General features: G+C 34.9%; 1 protein-coding gene across 3 annotated transcripts in view; it reads right to left on the reverse strand.

Moving 5' to 3' along the window:
• The window catches only part of HPSE2 (heparanase 2 (inactive)), a 595,067-nt gene that overhangs the window by 522,885 nt on the left and 51,484 nt on the right, over positions 1 to 20,698 (reverse strand). For 2 of the 3 annotated variants that reach the window (XM_024121610.1, XM_024121611.2), the window contains exon 3: positions 15,330 to 15,491. The exons of the other annotated variant lie outside the window; for it this stretch is intronic. In XM_024121610.1, the coding sequence (XP_023977378.1) occupies positions 15,330 to 15,491 (162 nt within the window). The remainder of the gene's footprint in view (positions 1 to 15,329; positions 15,492 to 20,698) is intronic. 3 annotated transcript variants of the gene reach the window in all.

Consider the following 20,698-nt stretch of genomic DNA (forward strand, 5'->3'; position numbering starts at 1 on the left):
CTGTATGGAGGTTCCTTAAAAAACTAAAAATAGAATTACCATATGACCCAGCAATCCCACTACTGGGCACATACCCAGAGAAAACCATAATTCAAAAAGACACATGCACCCCAATATTCACTGCAGCACTATTTACAATAGCCAGGTCATGGAAGCAACCTAAATGTCCATCAACAGAGGAATGGATAAAGAAGATGTGGTACATATAGACAATGGAATATTCCTCAGCCATAAAAAGGAACAAAAGTGGGTCATTTGTAGAGACGTGGATGGACCTAGAGGCTGTCATACAGAATGAAGTAAGTCAGAAAGAGAAAAACAAATATCATATATTAATGCATATATGTGGAATCTGAAAAAATTAGAGACAATCTTATTTACAAAGCAGAAATAGAGACACAGACGTGGAAAACAAACGTATGGATACCAAGGGGTAAGTGAGGGGTGGGATGAATTGGGAGATTGGGATTGACATATATAAACTATTGATACTATGTATAAAATAGATAACTAATGAGAACCTACTATATAGCACAGGGAACTCTACTCAATGCTCTGTGGTGACCTAAGTGGGAAGGAAATCCAAAAAACGGGATATATGTATACATATTGCTGATTCACTTTGCTGTACAGAAGAAACTAACACAGTATTGTAAAGCAACTATACTCCAATAAGGATTTTTTTTTAATTGAAAAAGAAAAGTTGAAAAAAAAAAGAATTCAGAGTATTTCTGAAGCAACATAGTCATTCTCTTAACAGTGTCTTTCAAAGGGCAGAAGCTTTCAATTTTAATGAAGTACAACTTTTCAATTTTTTATTTCATGGATCATGCTTTTGATGTTATATCTGAAAACTCATCACCAAACCCAAGGTCACCTAGATTTTCTTCTATGTTATCTTCTAGAAGTTTCATAGTTTAGCGTTTTACATTTAAGTCTATGATTCATTGAGTTAACTTTTGTGAAAGGTGAAGGGTCCAGTTGTCCCAGCACAATATGTTGAAAAGACCAACCGTTCTCCATTGAATTACCTTTCCTTGTTTCTCAACAATTGACATTTGTATGGGTCTATTTCTGCACTCTCTATTCTATCCCATTACCTAATTTGCCAATTCTTTCACCAACACTACGTTATCTTGATTACTGTAGCTTTATAGCAAGTCTTGAAGCTAGGTGGTATCTGTCCTCCAACTTTGTTCTTACTCAGTATTGTGTTGGCTATTCTGGGTCTCTTGCCTTTCCATACAAATTTTTGTGTGTAATTTTGAGTTTATAATGTTGTAGCCTTTGTCTTAAAGGGGGGCAAATAAAATTCTATCACCTACAGAGCCCACAAAATCAGGACCCACCTCTACTGACAGTTCAAGCCATAAGGGTGGATAAAAACTTGAAGGGAGAAAGCAGAGGGTGAGGCCCTGATGTATATCCTCACACAAGCAAAAGAAAGAGATAAGGAAAAAGAACAAGAATGAAGAAAGATTGAGATCCTCCAAGTTGCTCAACAATTTCAATTCTAAAAGATATCTGCAGGTACCTATATGTAATATCTCTAAACTTAGTGTACAAAAACAAAATTATATTACTTACCTATAAATTATTTCTTTGTTTTTTGTTTTATATTGGACTATAGTTGATTTACAATGTTATGTTAGTTTCACTTGTACAGCAAAGTGATTCAGCTATACATATACATGTATCTATTCTTTCTCAAATTCTTTTCCCATTTAGGTTATTACAGAATATTGAGCAGAGTTCCCTGTGCTGTACATTAGGTCCTTGTTGGTTATCTATTTTAAATATAGTAGTGTGTATATGTCAATCCCAAATTCCCAATTTTATACCCCCTCCCACCTTTCCCCTTTGGTAACCATAAGTTTGTTTTCTGTCTGTGAGTCTGTTTCTGTTCAGTAAATAAGTTCATTTGTATCATTTTTCTTTTAGATTCTACATATAAATGATATCATATGATATTTGTCTTTCTCTCTCTGACTTACTTCACTTAGTATGATAATCTCCAGGTCCATCCATGTTACTGCAAATGGCATTTCATTCTGGCTGAGTAATATTCCATTGTATATATATACCACATCTTCTTTATCCATCATCTGTTGATGGACATTTAGATTACTTCCATGTCCTGGCTATTGCAAACAGCGTTGCAATGAATATTGAGGTGCATGTATCCTTTAGAACCATGGTTTTCTCCAGATATATGCCCAGGAGTAGGATTGCCGGATCATATGGTATCTCTATTTTTAATTTTTTAAGGAAGCTCCATACTGTTTTCCATAGTGGCTATACCAGTTTACATTCCCACCAACAGTGTAGGAGGGTTGCCTTTTCTCCACACCCTCTCCAGCATTTATTGTTTGAAGACTTTGATGATGGCCGTTCTGACTGGTGTGAGGTGATACCTTATTGCAGTGTTGATATGCATTTCTCTAATTAGTGATGACGAGCATCTTTTCATGTGCCTGTTTGACCATCTCCATGCCTTCTTTGGAGAAATGTCTATTTAGGTCTTCTGCCCATTTTTTGATTGGGTTGGTTTTTTTTATATTGAGCTGCATGAGCTCTTTGTAAGTTTTGGAGATTAATCCCTTGTCGGTCGCATCGTTTGCAAATATGTTCTCCCATTCTGTGGGTCATCTTTTCATTTTGTTTATGGTTTCCTTTGCTGTCTGAAAGCTTTTAAGTTTGATTAGGTCCCATTTGTTTATTTGTGTTTTTATTTCCATTACTCTAGGAGACTGATCATAAAAGGTATTGCTGCAATTTATGTCAAAGAGTGTTCTGCCTATGTCTTCCTCTAAGAGTTTTATAGTATCTGGTCTTACATTTAGGTCTTTCAAATTACCAATGGCATTTTTCACAGAACTAGAAAAAAGTTTTTAATTTTTTAAATTTGTGTGGGGACATAAAAGACCCCAAATAGCCAAAGCAATCTTGAGAAAGAAAAACAGAGCTGGGGAATCAGGCTCCCTGACTTCAGACTATACTGATAAGGTACAGTAATCAAAACAGTATGGTAGTGGAACAAAAACAGAAATATGGATCAATGGAACAGGATAGAAAACCCAGAAATAAACCCATGCACCTATGGTCAACTAATATATGACAAAGGAGGCAAGACTATACAATGGAGAAAAGACAGTCTCTTCAATAAATGGTTCTGGGAAAACTGGACAGCTACATGTAAAAGAATGAAATTAGAACATTCTCTAACATCATACACAAAAATAAACTCAAAATGGATTAAATCATTTTTCTGAAGGCATCAAAGGCTACCAACAAATTTGAAGAAAACTTCTCCTGTGCCTATGCCTTTTAGTTTACCAAAGGGTCTGAATTTCTGAAACACATGCTAACCAGAATTTTAATGTAAGAGTAGGAAACAGAGATCACTAGCACCATTTCCTTCATAAAGGCCCCTCTGATTCCCCTAGGTCAACTCACACTCCTATTCCTCTAATATAGCCCTAATCACAGTGAGTTATAATTGTTTGCATGTTTAACTCCTTAATGGACTATACTTCCAGGGAGGGTAAGTATCAGATCAAGTCTTATCGTCTACATATCCCTAGTAGTTAGCATGGTGCTAGCAAAAGATAGGTGCTCAGATATGAGTTGAAAGAATACTGACAAAAGGCAGATACTGTGATTCCAAACTTATGAATGAGAAAGGTGAAGCTTGCCCTGGATACGTGGGCAAATGGTAAACCTGAAATCCAGATCTCTCAACTCTGAAATTTTCTCCCTAATACATCAACCATCAATCACTGTAATAGCAATATATTTTACAATATAAGCCACAGGACAATCAAATGTCTATTCGAATGAACAAATTGTTATTTTTCCCTGCTGCATAGTACAATTTATCACTTACTACTCCCAAAATACTTCCACACTTACCCAGATAATGCATGAAGTTTTACCTGCAAATCTGCAACATTTCTTCATACTAAGAAAAGGAACAGGTAACCTACAAGGGCTGAAGCCATTACATTCAAAGGAAATGGTCCAAAGACTAAAGAAACTGTAGAATGGTTGCATTTCTCCTCTTCAGAACCCTGAGAGAGTCAAGAGCTGCTCTGGGGAAGAAGTGTGGCAAGTGGGCAAGTGTGTTTGTGTGCTCTTGCCCCTATAATCTCTGCAATAAACTCTCTACTTCCTCCAAAAACTAGACCCTTACATACACACACACACACACACACACACACACACACACACACACACACACACACACACGCAAAACAGATGCATGGAAAACTTTACTTCTGACAATAATCATGAAATTAAGGACTTACCTCTTTTGGAATCTACTTAGTTCTTTCTCATTTTGCTTTGTGATAGTACCTGAGACATGAGCTTATTTATGGAAGATTGCCGAAAGGACAATCTCTTTATTAATAATAATTAAAATAACAAAAAAAGCTAACATTCATTGAGTGTATGGCTATTAAGCCCTTCATAACATCAGTTAATCTAGTCCTCACAAACCATGTAAGATAATATTTTCTCTATTTTACAAATGGGAATGAAATTAAGTAGTTTGCCCAAGTTCACACAACTAGTACATGGTAAGTGTAGGATCAAAACCTCGGTCTGTTGAACCCTAAAGTTCCTGCTCATATCTACTCTCCTACACTGCTGTGAGGAACCAAGGACTTCATAGGTTTCTGGTCCCTAAATGTTTTTATTGCATATCGGTAAAATATTTTTATCATAACTCATACGTATAACATAAAATTACATATATGTAATGCATACATATATTACATATGCACCTACTGCAGTAATATTTTAGTTACATTATAAAACAGAGGTCAAAATAGAAATTTTAAATTACTCAGCAATATTTTTAAATTGTGTTTATTGTTTATAATGGTTCAAAACCTTTTTGCTCCTATTTTTAAAGTAGTATTAATAATAATGTCTGGGCATTATATAAACTTTCAATAAGATACATTGTTTAAAATAACATGCCACTTCAATTTTCAAATAGTCTTCTTGATAATTCAGGCATTTTTTTGGACATCTTGTAAGATTATTTTTACTGCATTATGTGGCTGACAGAGATTTCTTACTAAAAGATAAACTGTCGGTTTTTCAATTTTACTGTTGTTCCTTTGTGCTGGCACTACAATTATATTTAATCCAGTTTCTTTTCAAATATCCCTCTAAGTCCACTTGTCTGTGCACATGTGAACAGCAATATGTTTAAATACACTGAAAATAAATTAACAGATGATGGTACATTGTCATTTCCTCCCAATTAGGAAAATTCTCACCTTATTCTCAGAATAAATAAAAAATGTACAAAACTATTAATCTTCTGAAAAGATGACTGTCTAATTAATAATCAGCAAAACTCCTCTACTCAATGGGTTCCTTGCACATCTCCTGGGGTGCCTATACATCCTCTCCCACACCCACCTGGACCTTAAATATCACTTAGCTAAATACTCTAAAATCTACTGTTGGATTCAACCAGACTTGCAGAGAGTTGTCTGCACTTAATTCACTGTCCAAAAAATTGCTTTTATTCAATTATGTTTTGATATGATGTCATCAACCTAACTGAAGGAACTTATGAGAAACTGCTTCTCATAGTGGAAAATAGGAGAGCTAAAGTATAAATTCAAAGGACTCCTTCCAATGTCATCTTCTGCAGAGTATGGGTGAAAAGCAAGAAGTAATCATCATCTCCCCAAGTTTCCTAACAAAAAGACTCCTGAAAACAAGGAAGTTCATTCTGTGATTCATAAAGACAAAGATTCCGTCAACTTGAAACAAATCAATCAATGCTCCCAGGTTTAATTTTGAGAGAAGCAGAACATGACCACTATTTTAAAAAAACTGTATTCTTTAGTGATTCTCTATACTATTGCCAATACAATGATTTTAATGTACAAAATGAAGTTTTTGCAATTATATCCTTTTCTCCCATGTTATCTTTTTTTCTGATCATGTTTACTGAAATGCAATTTTATGTCTGTTGAATACAATAATAACTAAGTTTGAAGAAAACTTCACTTATGTGATGGTTCATAAGAGGACTTACAAGTAACAGAGTAAATATCTTTGTACTTAAAACCAAAAGTTGGAGAAAAGGGGAACTGCTAGTCATGTGCTATATAACCTCATGACTATGCATTTGTGTATGGCCACTGACTTTTATGCAGACGTTTCACTGTTTTGCTAATAGCATTGGGCTCATTCTAAATATGTAAAGTATCATCTAATTTACGTGCTGCTCAGCTTAAGATCTTCATTATATGGTATTCAGGAATAATTCTAATACCAACTAATATTCATCTAGTTAATATCATGCCTTCAAGGAATCAAAATGCTTGACCAAAAAATTTTGAACAATGCTTCCCACACATGACACATTTTCAGACCATTATTTTCCAGGGGACTTAATGACTCATGCTTTATTTTACTAATTCTTACACACATCCTAGATAACTAAGAAATCTAAGGTTCAGAGTGGTTGGGAGATTTATCATGAAACTACCACAAGCTAACAGCAGAGTTCAAAATTAGCACAGGGAGATCAGCTCGGTGCTTGTGACCCACCTAGAGGGGTGGGATAGGGAGGGTGGGAGGGAGGGAGACACAAGCGGAAAGAGATATGGGGATGTATGTATAGCTGATTCACTTTGTTATAAAGCAGAAACTAACACACCATTGTAAAGCAATTATACTCCAATAAAGATATTTTTAAAAAAATTTTTAATTGTTTCTGATTGGTTTTATCTTACCACACTGTGTCAGTTGAGGTCTTAAAGCAGAGAGATTTCAGTACCAGAAAAGCAACTAAGCTACCCAAGAGTAACATTTGCATTTGAAAGCACAGTAAGATTAATCACAATAATAAAATCTAACATATACTGAATACTTACTGTGTTTCAGGCACTGTGCTAAGGAATTATGTACAAAACCTCATTTAACCCTCAGACAATTCTCTGAAGTATGTAAGATACAATCGCCTGAGGAAATTAAAGCTAAAGAGAGGATTAAAAAAATTTCCCGAGGTAAGGGATCTGATAAGTGGCTATTCTAGAATCAAATTCAGACTGTCTGATTCCAAAACTCACATGTTGAATCAATACAGTAGGTGGAATTAAAAGCTGCCTAACCACTTGCACATTTCTGCACCAAGGGACCACCGTGTTCCAAACCTGCCAACCTCATCACTGTCACAGTAGCAGCCAGTAGTTTAACTACTTACAGAGAATGCAGATAAAAAGGTGCCCCGGGAGAGATGGAGGACTAAAGCCAGATTCACTAAATTGTCGGGGGCGGGGTGGGGGGGGGAGGCACTGCTGGCCTGGGGCCAGAGGCAACAGTTGATAGGAAGTAGCAGAGAGAAGGAGTGAGAGGGATTACAGGACACCTAGGACTCAGGCAGGCCTTGTGGCCCAGGAACTAGATGTACAACATCCCAAATACCATCACAGGGCAGAATCAAACACCGCTGTAATACCTAGTTCTAGAATAGTAACACCAAGGGCAGGACAGAGACAATCTCCAAACTGCTAGCCTGGCAGGATAAGCACAGAGGGAGGGAGAGAGAAAAAAGAAAAACAAAATGGAAAAACAACTAAACTTTTTTTTTTTTTTTTTTTTTTTTTCAGTACCGGGGGCCTCTCACTGTTGTGGCCTCTCCCGTTGCGGAGCACAGGCTCCGGACGCGCAGGCTCAGCGGCCATGGCTCACGGGCCCAGTCACTCTGAGACATGTGGGATCCTCCCGGACCGGGGCACGAACCCGTGTCCCCTGCATCGGCAGGCAGACTCTCAACCACTGCGCCACCAGGGAAGCCCCTATTTTTTTTTTTTTGATTTTTAGGTATTTCATGTAATGTCTGAAACATTAATATTAACATATTTCCATACAAATAACCCAAAGTTTAGTATTAGTGTTTTTTTGAATTTTATTTTATTTATTTTTTTATACAGCAGGTTCTTATTAGTCATCAGTTTTATACACATCAGTGTATACATGTCAATCTCAATCGCCCAATTCATCACATAACTATCCCCACCCTCCCCCACAGCTCTTCCCCTTTGGTGCCCATACATTTGTTCTCTACATCTGTGTCTCAACTTCTGCCCTGCAAACCGGTTCATCTGTACCATTTTTCTAGGTTCCACATATATGCGTTAATATACGATATTTAACAACTAAACTATTAATACAACAAAGACAAATTTAAAAAGCCCAAGAATACATTTTTGGCAATATACATGACAAAAGATTACTATCCCTAATATATAAAATGATCTTATTATTGAATAAGAGACCAATAACTCAATTTTAAACAGGCTAAAGAAATGTACAATTCACAGAAGAAATAAAAATGGCAAAGAATGTAAAAAGATCATTAACCTCACTAGTAAGCAATGAAATGTAATTTAAAACAATGTCGTATCAATCATTGTCTATTACAATAACACAGATAAAAGAACGGAAAATAATCAGCATGAGCTAAAGACAAGATAAGTGAGTTCTCTCATACACTGTATAAACTGGCATGACCTTTCTGAAAGTCCATTTACTAAATGCATCAAAATTTTAAATGTGTATTCCTTTGACATAGCGCTCATACTTACAGGAATTGCACAAAGATATGCAATGCTGTTCATCACAACATTATTTATAATCATTAAAAATTAGGGACAACCCTGATGTCTATCAATAGAAGATCAGTTAAACAATTATAAAATATTCATAAAATAATGCAATTCTAATGTAGCCATTAAAAAGAATATGAACCTATGTTCTTTGATATAGAAAGATGTCTACAAAATATTGTTAAGAAAAAGGATGTTACCAAAAAAAAAAAAGAAAGAAAGAAAAAGGATGTTACAAAATAACAGGCATGTATATTGTATAAAACTGGTTTGTATAAAATTATATGTGTGTTTCCTATACATTTATGGCTTATGTATATGTGTGTATATGGATAGAGAGATGCCTAGAAGAATGTTAATCAAAATATCTTTCCTCTATCATAATGATAAATAATAAGTCATTCTCATTTTGAAAAAACTATATTTTGACTTTCAAGGGATTGGTTTTAGTGGATAAATATTCAGATGCTTATACACATGAAATAGTGAAGTCATTTTCATTAAAATCATGTGAAAACCAGCTATCACCACTATTTTTCAATATTTTGGGGAGGTTTTTAGAAAATAAAAGGAAAACAGTAGGTAAAAATTTAGAAAGTGGAAAAAAATCTACCTTTGTCTTTGATCAATAGTTTCTCTTTATACTGGAAATAAGTTATAAAGAGAAAGAAATTCACTCTCAACATCAACAAAGGTATAAAATATTAAAGAATATATTTAACAAGAAAGGTACAGAAAAATTATAAAATATTATCAAACAACATAAAACAAGAACTGAACAAGTAAGAAAATATATCATCATAAGTGGAAGACTTAACATCAGAAAAATATCAATCCTTCCCAAATTAGGATACAGATTGAATATAATTCCAATCAAAATCCAGCAATGAATTTTCTTTAACTAGAGAAAATGAAAGTTCATTTCAAAAAGTAATTATATGAGAATAGCTGTAAAAACCTTAGAAATGAAAAACAAAGGTTAGTAAGCCTTACCAGACATGAAAACAGTATAACACTGGCACAGAAATAAAGAATAAAAAAATAACATAACGTAGAGTTCAGAAATAGGTACAAATATATGTGGGAGTATAATATATAACATATATGATGTTCCAACTCAGGGGCAAAAGAATGTTTTATTTTTAAAAAGCCAGTGTATGCAAAGCTGGCTAGCTACTTGGAAGAAAACAATGTTACATGCTTACATCACACTATATATAAACATAAATTCCAGTCATAGTAAAAGATTAAAGCTCTAAACTAAAAAGAGTTGAAAAATAAATGACATTCAGGGAAGAAAATGGTTTGCAATACATAGGACAAAGGATTAACATTCCTAACTCACAGAGAGCACTTATAAACTGATAAGAAACAGATTAACACCCAATTTTTTTAAAAGGCAAAGATATGAATAGGTAATTCACAAAACAGAAAATATAAATCACCAATAAATATGTGAAAATATACTCGCCCTGGCTGTGGTCAGAAAATTGCAACAATGAGATAATATTTTTCACGGGTTAAAGTGGAAAAGATTGAAAAGAGCACTAATACCCAGCGCTAATGAGAATGCTAGGAAATAACTGCTCTCATACATGGCTAGTGGGAATGGAAATTGCTACAATCTTTTCTGAAAATTATCTGGCAGAATGCATTAAAATTTTAAATGCAAACCATAAAAGCAAAACTGGACTTCATCAAATTTAAAAGTTTCTGCTCTTTGAAAAGAGCTGTTAAAAAAAAAAAAGACAAGTCACAGAGGAAAAAAGTACTTGCAAGCTGCATGTCAGATAAAGGACTTGTAGCCTAAAATATATACAGAATTCTCAAAACTCAGTAGTAAGAAAACAAAAGTCATTATTTTTTTTAAATGGGCAAAAGGTTTGAACAGACACTTCACCAAAGAAGATATATAGATAGCAAATAAGCAAAGAAGAGATACTCAATATCATTAGTCATAAGGTAAATTGCAAATTAAAACCAAAAGATACTACTACTACATACTCACTAGAATAGCTAAAATTTAAAAGACAGACAATGCTAATTATTGGCAAGGATATGGAGTATCTAGAACTCATACACACTGTTGGTGGAATGCCAGATAGTACAGCCACTTTGGAAAACGGTCTGACAGTTTCTTATAAACAGGCACCATAAAATCAAGCAATCCCACTCCTAGGTACCTACCTAAGAGAAATAAAAACATACGTCAACACAAAGATCTGAGAGTAAATGTCTACAGTGGCTTTATTCGTAATCACCAAAAGCTAGAAATAAACCAAATGTCCATCAACAGATGCATGGATAAATAAATTGTAGGATATTCTTAACATAAAATATTCCTCAGCAACAAAAAGAAATGAACTGCTAAGATATGCAAAAAGATGACTGAATCTCAAAAAAATCATGCTAAGTGAAAACAATCAAACACACACAACTACTTTATTTTTCCATTGATATGACACTTAGGGACAAATATCAGATCAGACACAGCTAAGGACTGGAAGTTGAGAAAGGAGAGTGACTGCCAAGGGAGACAAAAGAATTTTTAGGGTGACGGAAATGTTCTATATTTTGATGGTGATGACAGTTATATGACTCTATAATATATTAACCTGTCCAAATTTATTTATACTATAATGTAAATTACACCTCAATAAACCTGAATTCATACAATTTAAAAATATGTATCTTTTGACCCAGACATCCACTTTCAGAAATCTATTCTACAGAAATAAATGTGTAAATATGTATAGAAATTAATATGCATTAATAGGGAAATGGTAAAATAAAGTATGTTACATTCAATACTATGGAATATAATGCAAATAATTAAATAGACCTGGATATAGTCCTTTGAGAACTGAAAGAACACTTATTTGAGCCCTTTGCTCGACTGAAGTTAGAAAGATTGGCCACAACAGGGAAGTATGAGCCTCTTTTGCTCAATTCATTTACCACAGTAATACAATAAAGCTAACCACAGGAATCTCAGTATATTTTGGAATCTAATGACTGAAAGAAGAGGAACAAAACCATAAGTAGCAGACAATAACATAACAAGAGTCCTCATAGAGGAATTTTGGAAAGCATCTTGAGTAATGCCATCCATTTATAATGGCTATACGGTTCAGGCTACCTGGAAACAAGAGTTGACTAGATGACTTCACAACACAAATTTTTTAAAAGTTGATTTCATTACAGGATCATTCACTATGTTCTAATTACTATGCAGAATGCAGCACAAATATAATATTCCTTGCCTTCTGGGAGTTTATGTTCTAAAGAAAATCCTAGAAAGTGTATTGCCCCTTAAGGCTGGCTTTTAACTTTTTATTTTCTGTTTTTCATTTGATTATAGTACAGGCATCCGCCACAAAAGTTCAATTTATACCTCAAAAGAGGGGGGTTCGCCAGGGGAGGGGAGACAAATAACTAAATTCAAACCTATAAACAGTTAATTAATAGATGTCCAAATTAACACTTAAAAAGTAGTCTTTGAGTGAACTTACAATGTGTACACAGCAGAACATTTTCAACAAACTTACAGAGCATTATCACATTAAGAATCATGAGAGCACAAAGATACAGAAGAAATGATCATTGTTCTTTCTTAAAGTCACCTACCAAACTCTCCCTTTCATTTATCACTCCTTGAGTAACATGCACAGTGACATTTAATACTCTCAGATTCAAGAAGCTACAGGACAAGATTACATGCATGTGTTGGTGAGTCAGTGAAAAAGTGCAGCATATTTAAAACAGTTCTATCATTGATGTTCTCCTCGAATTCCTCCATCACCTTCACATAACCTTAGGGTTTACTTCAAAAACCCTCCAGATTAGGTGAGGCTAACATTATTTCCAATACCATGTAAATCATTCACATGAAGATATTAAGACATGTTTAATATCATGCAAAAATACAATCCATTTTTTAAAAAATATTATATAATGAGGACCACTTGTTTCCATTAACTGGGTTGTCACTAGAACTGTAGAGTTGTTTTCCTTTTATTAAATTTTCAGAAGATCCTCAAAGCTAGAATATCATTTGCCCTCATGTGAAGGGTGGCTGTTTAAGAGAGATCACAAGCTAGAATGCAGAATATGAAGGCATACCTCTCACCTCAATGCTGACAGATCAGCTAAAGATGGAACACTAAGAATGAGGGCTTGCTTGTGAGGTGAAGAGCAAGAGCCATCATTTTTAGTAAGCTTTTAAGCAGCTGCCATTTCCATCACTTTATTAATTTCTTACTATACTGACATTTCAATCACTTTATTAATTTTTTTCCTCTACTGTTAACTTAGTTGTCCAATTTAAAAATAAAGACTATACCACTAACTAACCACTAACAGGAAACAATCATGATACACTGCTACACGTATACGTGAAATTCTGTAAATAATTGGGGAGAGGGGTTGAGGGGAGAGCAGAGACATTAAAAAGTGATCTCTTTCTGAGATTTTGGAGGCCCAGTTTCCTCATCCTGTTCCCACATACTTTCATGGCAGACATTTCAAACATTATGCCAGAGTTATACAAAATAAGTAAAACATCACCAAGCAGAAATCCTAGGGTAGGTGTTCTGAACATGTTGGTAAAGAAAGTCACTTCATTTGAGAGGTCTCTGCCCCTTCAACCTCACCCTCCTTACCAATATACATTCATCACCGAAAAGGGAAATATTTACAGAAGTTAGTTTAGTTATGTTTAAATATTATGTTTAGCTGTCTGGAGACCATGTTCTCAAAATTTATACAAGAAATCAAGGATTAAACTTCATAACAATTAGAAAACTACACTGTGTAAAATCAAAGACTTAGTGAAAGTATATTAAAATAGTTTTACCATTGGTGCTAAAATGAAATGACTCAATCTCTTCTCAACACCTGGCACCAAAACCTTTTGAACTTTCACGTAAACAACCCAGGGTACACCAAATGCTCTGTCTGCAGCAAGGTACCACCTCTGCAACAGGCATTTGGGTGAAAAATGTGGAAAATGCCTGAGGGCTCTTTGAAGCAGCTTGGGAGAAGTGAGAGCAGGAAAGAGGCTCTTCTCTAGGGTAAGTTTGTTTAGTAGAAAGTAAGCAAGTTGTCAGGGTAAAAGTTGACAATGTTGATTCCAACAGTTTGAACTGAGAATAAACATCCAAAGGGATTATGTTACTGAGAATTAGAAAAGATTCCATTGAACTCAATAGAGCACTTGTGTTTTCAAAGATAATATGCCTTCAAGCCACACTCTGGATGCACAGTTTAGGATTAGAATTACCCTAAGCTCTTTCTATGCCACATTAAAGAACACAGGGTCTGACATCTCTAATGTATGCCTAAAAATATTAGAATAAGGATAGCTTAAAATACTGCATTTCCAATAACTGAATTGGAAAATACTATATACATGTACTATTTGTACATTTGAGGTAGACTGAAGAAATCTGGAGAAAAATATGTTCTTCCCAAACATCTAAACTTAAACACAGTTTCACTAACCAATTTAGGATTTATTAGCCATAAATCACTTTTAAGTTTTCCTTCCTTAATGACCTATCAAAGAACAAAAAATAGGGCCTATACTTATGAAATCTATAATCCTCTTCTCTGCTCTCCAAAGCCACATTTAAATCTGGCTTTCATCTCATGCTGCTGAGTTTTCCACCAGGTACAGATGTAGAGTCAGAGAGACTTGTGCTTTTTCAAAAGCAAAACAACCTGGTTGCTGGAAGCAACCTGGTGAAATGCCAGGAAGCCGGTAAAAAATTTTTAAATTTTCCTAACTTGGAGTTTACAAAAATAAGTGTGAGATGTTCATAGCCTGTCAGGCATTCCATCTTTTTATTTTTTTAATATTCATAAACAAGGGAAAACACACACTTTGATTTATTAAAATTTATTTGAATCAATATAATGCAGATCTGCCTTGCATTCCCTTAAGAAAATGGAGGTAACTCAGACTGCTTTTCTTAGTTCATCCGAGTCCTACATGATTCTCACATTAGAGTGTGCTATTAAAATTTTTTTCCAAAGCTTGACAAAGGCATGCAACTCACATGCTCTTTACCAGCAAAGTCTGCAGCAGCCCTGAAAAAAGTTGTTTCTCCTTTGAGCTCTCACATATATTCACTTCCCTCCTAGAACCAAGGATGTAAAGGAGTATGGCTCAGTCTCATAGCCTCTTTGTTCTTAAAAAGAAAATCAAATTCCCTAGATATTTTCAAACTCCACCAAGAATAGAACATTCTCAGCTCTGCCTGTGGATCATTATCTCTTTTACATTTCATCTTTATATTCACTGGGTTCACAGAAAGGGCATACACAGAAAGAGGAAAATAGCTTCTTCTTAGACACCAAATTTAGTAATTTTCTCAAATCTATTGGCACACATCTAAAAAGTCATATTTTTACAAGGCTTCATTAGGTTTTCATTGGTTCTCTCTTTTGAGAACACACATGCTGAACAGCCCATAACCTCAAGCCAAAATACATCTGCAAAATGTAATAAGTATTTTTATGTGAATATAAGAGTCATCACAATTTTAAAAGGGATAAATGGGAAAAGACAGACAGATGCAGCTCATCTGAATCCCACTTTAGTGTCTCCCAAGCATCAAGTTGCTAACTGATGGAGACCATCAATCTACAGTGCTCTAAGATTCCAGCCGACGCCAATAGCCTTACCTGTTAATACGAGATTACTGTAAGTATTGGAGAATTGCTCCTTTAGAAGAACCAGATGCATCTGAGCTGCCTTCTCCCGTTGGAGCTCCAGCATAACATCAGGGTGCTGGGCAATCTTGCAGCCTTTCTGTTTATCCAAGGCAACATCACTTCGAACAATGTCTAAAAAAAGAAAGAAAGAAGACAGGCAGCAAAAAACAAAACAAAACAAAAGCCATATACACATCAAAGTCCTGTTGCACCCAATATGACAGAATTTATAAACTACCAGCATTTTCATCAAAGTGAAGAGATTCAGAAATAATAAACCTGAAGGGTCTCCTACTTCATGATGCATCATACAAGTTTCTCTGGTCATTTCCAAATTCTCTGGAGATTTCTGTTTCTTAGCTTTCTCTGACCTCATTTAAGATTCTCACTCCTCCATTCCCCTTCTCAGCTCACATCCAGGACTTATGTGCCTCCTGGTCCCTTTTCTTAACATCTTTTACCATGGGGAAAAATAATACAACTTTGCCTGAATACTAGTGACTATGAAGGTCATTCCCTCTACTTCAGGCTGTAGGACTGGGTGATAGCACCAGCATGTGTATTCAGGATACTTGGCCTGTTTTCAAATTTACCCCCCACCCAGCCCATTCAGCTCAAATGAAAGCTGCCATTCTGTGGTATAGCTGCTTAGGACTTCTACTGCTATTTTTCATGTACCTCTGAGTATATTCAGACTCATTAATTGCCCTTTAAATATATAAAGTATATAAAAGTATTTTGTGGGTCACTTAAGAAAGCAAGAGTAGGGCTAGAGTCACTTTGGAGAACTGCCTCTTTCCCAATTATTTTCCTATTAGTGATAGGCTGCCTTTCACACTTCAGTATGATTTTCACTCAAAGCATATGTATTCTCCAGAAAACAGCCCTTCTCAAAAACAAACATTCATCTAGAATGCTGCCCAAAAAGCAGGGACCTTTTATGTCCTGAAGTAACTTGTTTATTTTTACAAATTAAAAGATAACTCAGCTGATTATCATAGGGACAAATGATACTATCAGCAGCAATCGGAATGACAACTCTAGAAACTTTCAAGTTTTACGTAACAAACTGAAGGATTTTAGGGAAAAAAAAGTGCTAAAAATAAAAAAACTGCTCTGCCACTATTGACACCAACGGCTTTGGAAAAGAAAAACTAACGCCCATGTCAATGGTACCAATAGGAAAGATTTGGCTCTTTAAGCAATATCAATGACACCTAAGAGAAAATAGGGCATGTGACATGAAGGGTTGATCATCATTCTGTGCAAAAGATTTTCAAACACATCAAAAGAGACCTAAAAGAGAAGATCAGATATAAAAACAAACCCATGACAACTTCTTCTACCTTCTGAGCATTAGGATGTGTGGTTGACAAAGATTAGCCAGATGTAAGAATGGTCCTCACTCATTCTTAGATTAAAAATAGAGGAGCTGGTTGGAAATAATGCAATATTTATGCCTAAACATATTTATACTAATTTCTAGGATGTAGGTAATACGGTGCACTCATTTAACAATCAAGTAAGTAATAATCTCATAGATTTTCTGAGCCTTGAATACAAAATTAGAATAAATTTAAGAATACACTCTAGTTTACAAGATCATCAATAGAAGGTAAGAGGAATAATGAATACAGTATACATCTATTTAAATTACACTCTGTAAAAATTTTTAAATACAGTGTATCACTGAATCCTTCCAACCATTGATGAAAGCAGACATTGTTGACTAGCTGACCCAAATCCTAAACACAATCCCTTCTCCTTTGCCTTCCTCTACTAGAGACTGAAGAGCTAAAATATACAATTCCCCAGCTTTCCTTGAAGCAAAGAGTGGCCATATAACATGCTTCTGGCCAATGAGCTGCAGGCACACATCCCTAGTAGGACCTCCCTGGCCAAATTAAAAGACAGAACTTCACTAAGACCAGTTTTTTTTTTTCCTTCAGCCCTTTAGTCCTTCCTATTCTTTATGCCTAAAACACAAACAAAGTTATAGTAGCCATTTTGTGGCAATGAATCAAGAAGCAAGAGGGCAAAGGTCTTACGCACTAAAGATGGTGAACAGGAAGATGGGAAGAGCTTAAGTCCTCTAACGTCATTATTGAGCTACCATACTTGTGCTAGACTGCCTATCTTTTGTTTCTTGTTATGTAACAGAAAGGCACTATTTGTATAAACCATTAATAGTCATCTATTTTTGAAATCCTAATCTGTTTTGTAATCCTAAATGATAGAGTAATATTATTATCCCTAATTTATATATGGAAAAACTGAGGTCCACAAAGCATAAGTGACTTGCTCAAGTTCACATATCACGGTCAGTCCCCAAATCCAGAAATTTTCAAAGGCAAATCCACTGATCTTTCCAGAAGTTACTCCTATATAGAAACTCAAGAACTTAATAGTAAAGTATGGTAAACAGTAAAACTGAGGAAATAGAAAGAAAACCTTCTTATACTATACAGTAGCATACCACAGCTTATCTATCCAGAAAAGAAATATGGATGATACTTTCCAAAAACAACATTACAAAACTCATACCAAAATATACTACAAAGAGGAAAAAGAGGTTTCAATTATCCTGATATCTTCTAATCGAAGTCTAATTCAAAGGGTAGAATATCTACTAAACTCTCTATTTCCTATCTAACAAATGTATTGCGCAGAAGGTAGAAGAAGCATAATTACAACTGATATCCTCAACGTCATTTAAGCCAGAACCTTGAAATAAAGTGAACAAATTACCTAATATTAAGAATAGTAAGAAAAGAAAACAATGGGCATGGCCTAACAAACGTCCTAGACTTAAAAAAGTACATTTCAACAATGTTTGGGGAAAACATAGATTTGCAATATAGAATCTTTTTTTATTGAGGTATAGTTGATTTACAATATTATATTTATTTCAGGTCTACAAAATAATGATTCAATATTTTTATAGATTATACTCTATTTAAACTTATTATAAAATATTGGCTATATTCCCTGTGCTGTACAATATATCCTTGTGGCTTGTTTATTTTATATATGGTAGTCTGTAACTCTTAATCCCCTATCCCTATTTTGCCCCTCCCCGCCTTCCCTCTACCTACTGGTAACCACTAATTTGTTCTCTATATCTGTGTCTTTTTGTTTTGTTATATTCATTCTTTTGTTTATTAGATTATTCTACATATAAGTGATAACATATAGTATTTGTCTTTCTCTGACTTATTTCACTAAGCATAATACCCACCAGGTCCATCCATGTTGTTGCAAATGGCAAGATTTCATCTTTTTATGGCTGAGTAATATTCCAATGTTCTATCAACAGATGAAAGAATAAAGATGTGATGTGACATACACACACACACATATATATAATCTCACATATGACTGACCCCGTCGGTCGTATGATTTATAAATATTTTTTTCCCATTCAGTAGATTGTCTTTTCATTTTCGCAATGTTTTCCTCTGCTGTGCAAAAGCTTCTAAGTCCATTTGTTTAGTTTTGCTTTTGTTTCCCTTTATCTTAGGAGATAGATCCAAAAAATATTGCCATGATTAATATCAAAGAGTGTTCTGCCTATGTTTTCTTCTAGGAGTTTTATGGTTTTTAATCTTACATTTAGGTCTTTAATCCATTTTGAATTTATTTTTGTATATGGTGTGAGAAAGTAGTCCAGTTTGATTCTTTTGCATGTAGCCGTCCAGTTTTCCCAGCACCACTTATCGAAGAGAGTGCTTTTCCCCATTGTATATTCTTGCTTTTTTTGTCATAGATTAATTGACCATAAATGTGTGGGTTTAGTTCTGGGCTCTCTATTCTGTTCCATTGATCTGTGTGTCTGTTTTTGTGTAGGTACCATTCTGCTTTGATTACTGTAGCTTTGTAGTACAGTCTGAAGTCAGGGCATAATACCTCTGGATCTGTTCATCTTTCTCAACAATGCTTTGGCTGTTCAGGGTCTTTTGTGTTTCCATACAAATTTTTAAACTGTGTTCTAGTTCTGTGAAAAAAATACCATTGATATTTTGATAGGGATTGCACTGAGTATATAGATTGCCTGGGGTAGTATGGTCATTTTAACAATAATGATTCTTCCAATCCATGAACACGTAATACCTTTTCATCTGTTTGTGTTATCTTCAATTTCTTACACCAGTGTCTTATAGTTTTCTGAGCACAGGTCTTAGGTAGGTTTCTTCCTAGGTATTTTATTCTTTTTGATGTGATTGTAAATGGGATTGCTTCCTTAGTGGGTGATTGTAAATGGGATTGCTTCCTTAGTTTCTGTTTCTGATAGTTCGTTGTTATATAGAAATGCAAAGATATCTGTATATTAATTTTGTATCCTGCAACTTTACCAAATTCACTGATGAGCTCTAGTAGTTTTCTGGTGGTGTCTTTAGGATTTTCTATGTACAGTATCATGTCATCTGCAAACAGTGAGTTTTACTTCTTCTTTTCCAATTTGGATTCCTTTTATTTCTCCTCCTTCTCTGATTGCTGTGGCTAGGACTTCCAAAACTATGTTGAATAGAAGTGGTGAGAGTATCTAGGCACGCTTCTGGCCCATACAAGTCGATATATAGAATTAACCATCACAGTGACATTCTGGAAAAGGCAAACCTATTGTGCAGGAATCAGATCAGTGATTGCAAGAGAAACGGAGATTATTGAACACAAAGGGATATGAGGGAAGTTTGGGGGAGGTGATGGAATGTGCCATATTTTTATGTGGTGGTAGTTACATGACCATATAGGTCTGTCAGAACTCATTGTACACATAATTGTACACATAAAATGGGTGAACTTCCTTATATGTAATTATACCTCAATAAACATGAATTTTTTAAAAAAGTGGTGAGAGTAAACATCCTTGTCTTGTTCCTCATCTTAGAGGAAATGTGTTCAGCTTTTCACCATTGAACATGATGTTAGCTATGAGTTTGTCATAAATGGCCTTTACTGTGTTGAGGTATGCTCCCTCTATGCTCACTTTCTAGAGATTTTTTATCATAAATGGATGTTGAACTTTATCAAAGTATTTTGTGCATCTATTGAGATGACCATATGGCTTTTATTCTTCAATTTGTTAATCTAATGTATCACATTGATTGATTTGCAAGTACTGAAAAATCCTTGCATCCCTGGGATAAATCCCACTTGCTTATAGTGTATGATCCTTTCATATAATGTTGGATTCAGTTAGCTAATATTTTGTTGAGAACTTTTGCATCTATGTTCATACAGTTAACTGTTGTAATTTTCTTTTTTTGTGGTATCTTTGTCCTGTTTTGGTATCAGGGTGATGCTGGCCTCATAGAATAAGTTTGTAAGTGTTCCTCTCT

This window comes from Physeter macrocephalus, chromosome 20 (assembly GCF_002837175.3).
Source record: "Physeter macrocephalus isolate SW-GA chromosome 20, ASM283717v5, whole genome shotgun sequence".
In the NCBI taxonomy this organism is placed as follows: Eukaryota; Metazoa; Chordata; class Mammalia; order Artiodactyla; family Physeteridae; genus Physeter; species Physeter macrocephalus.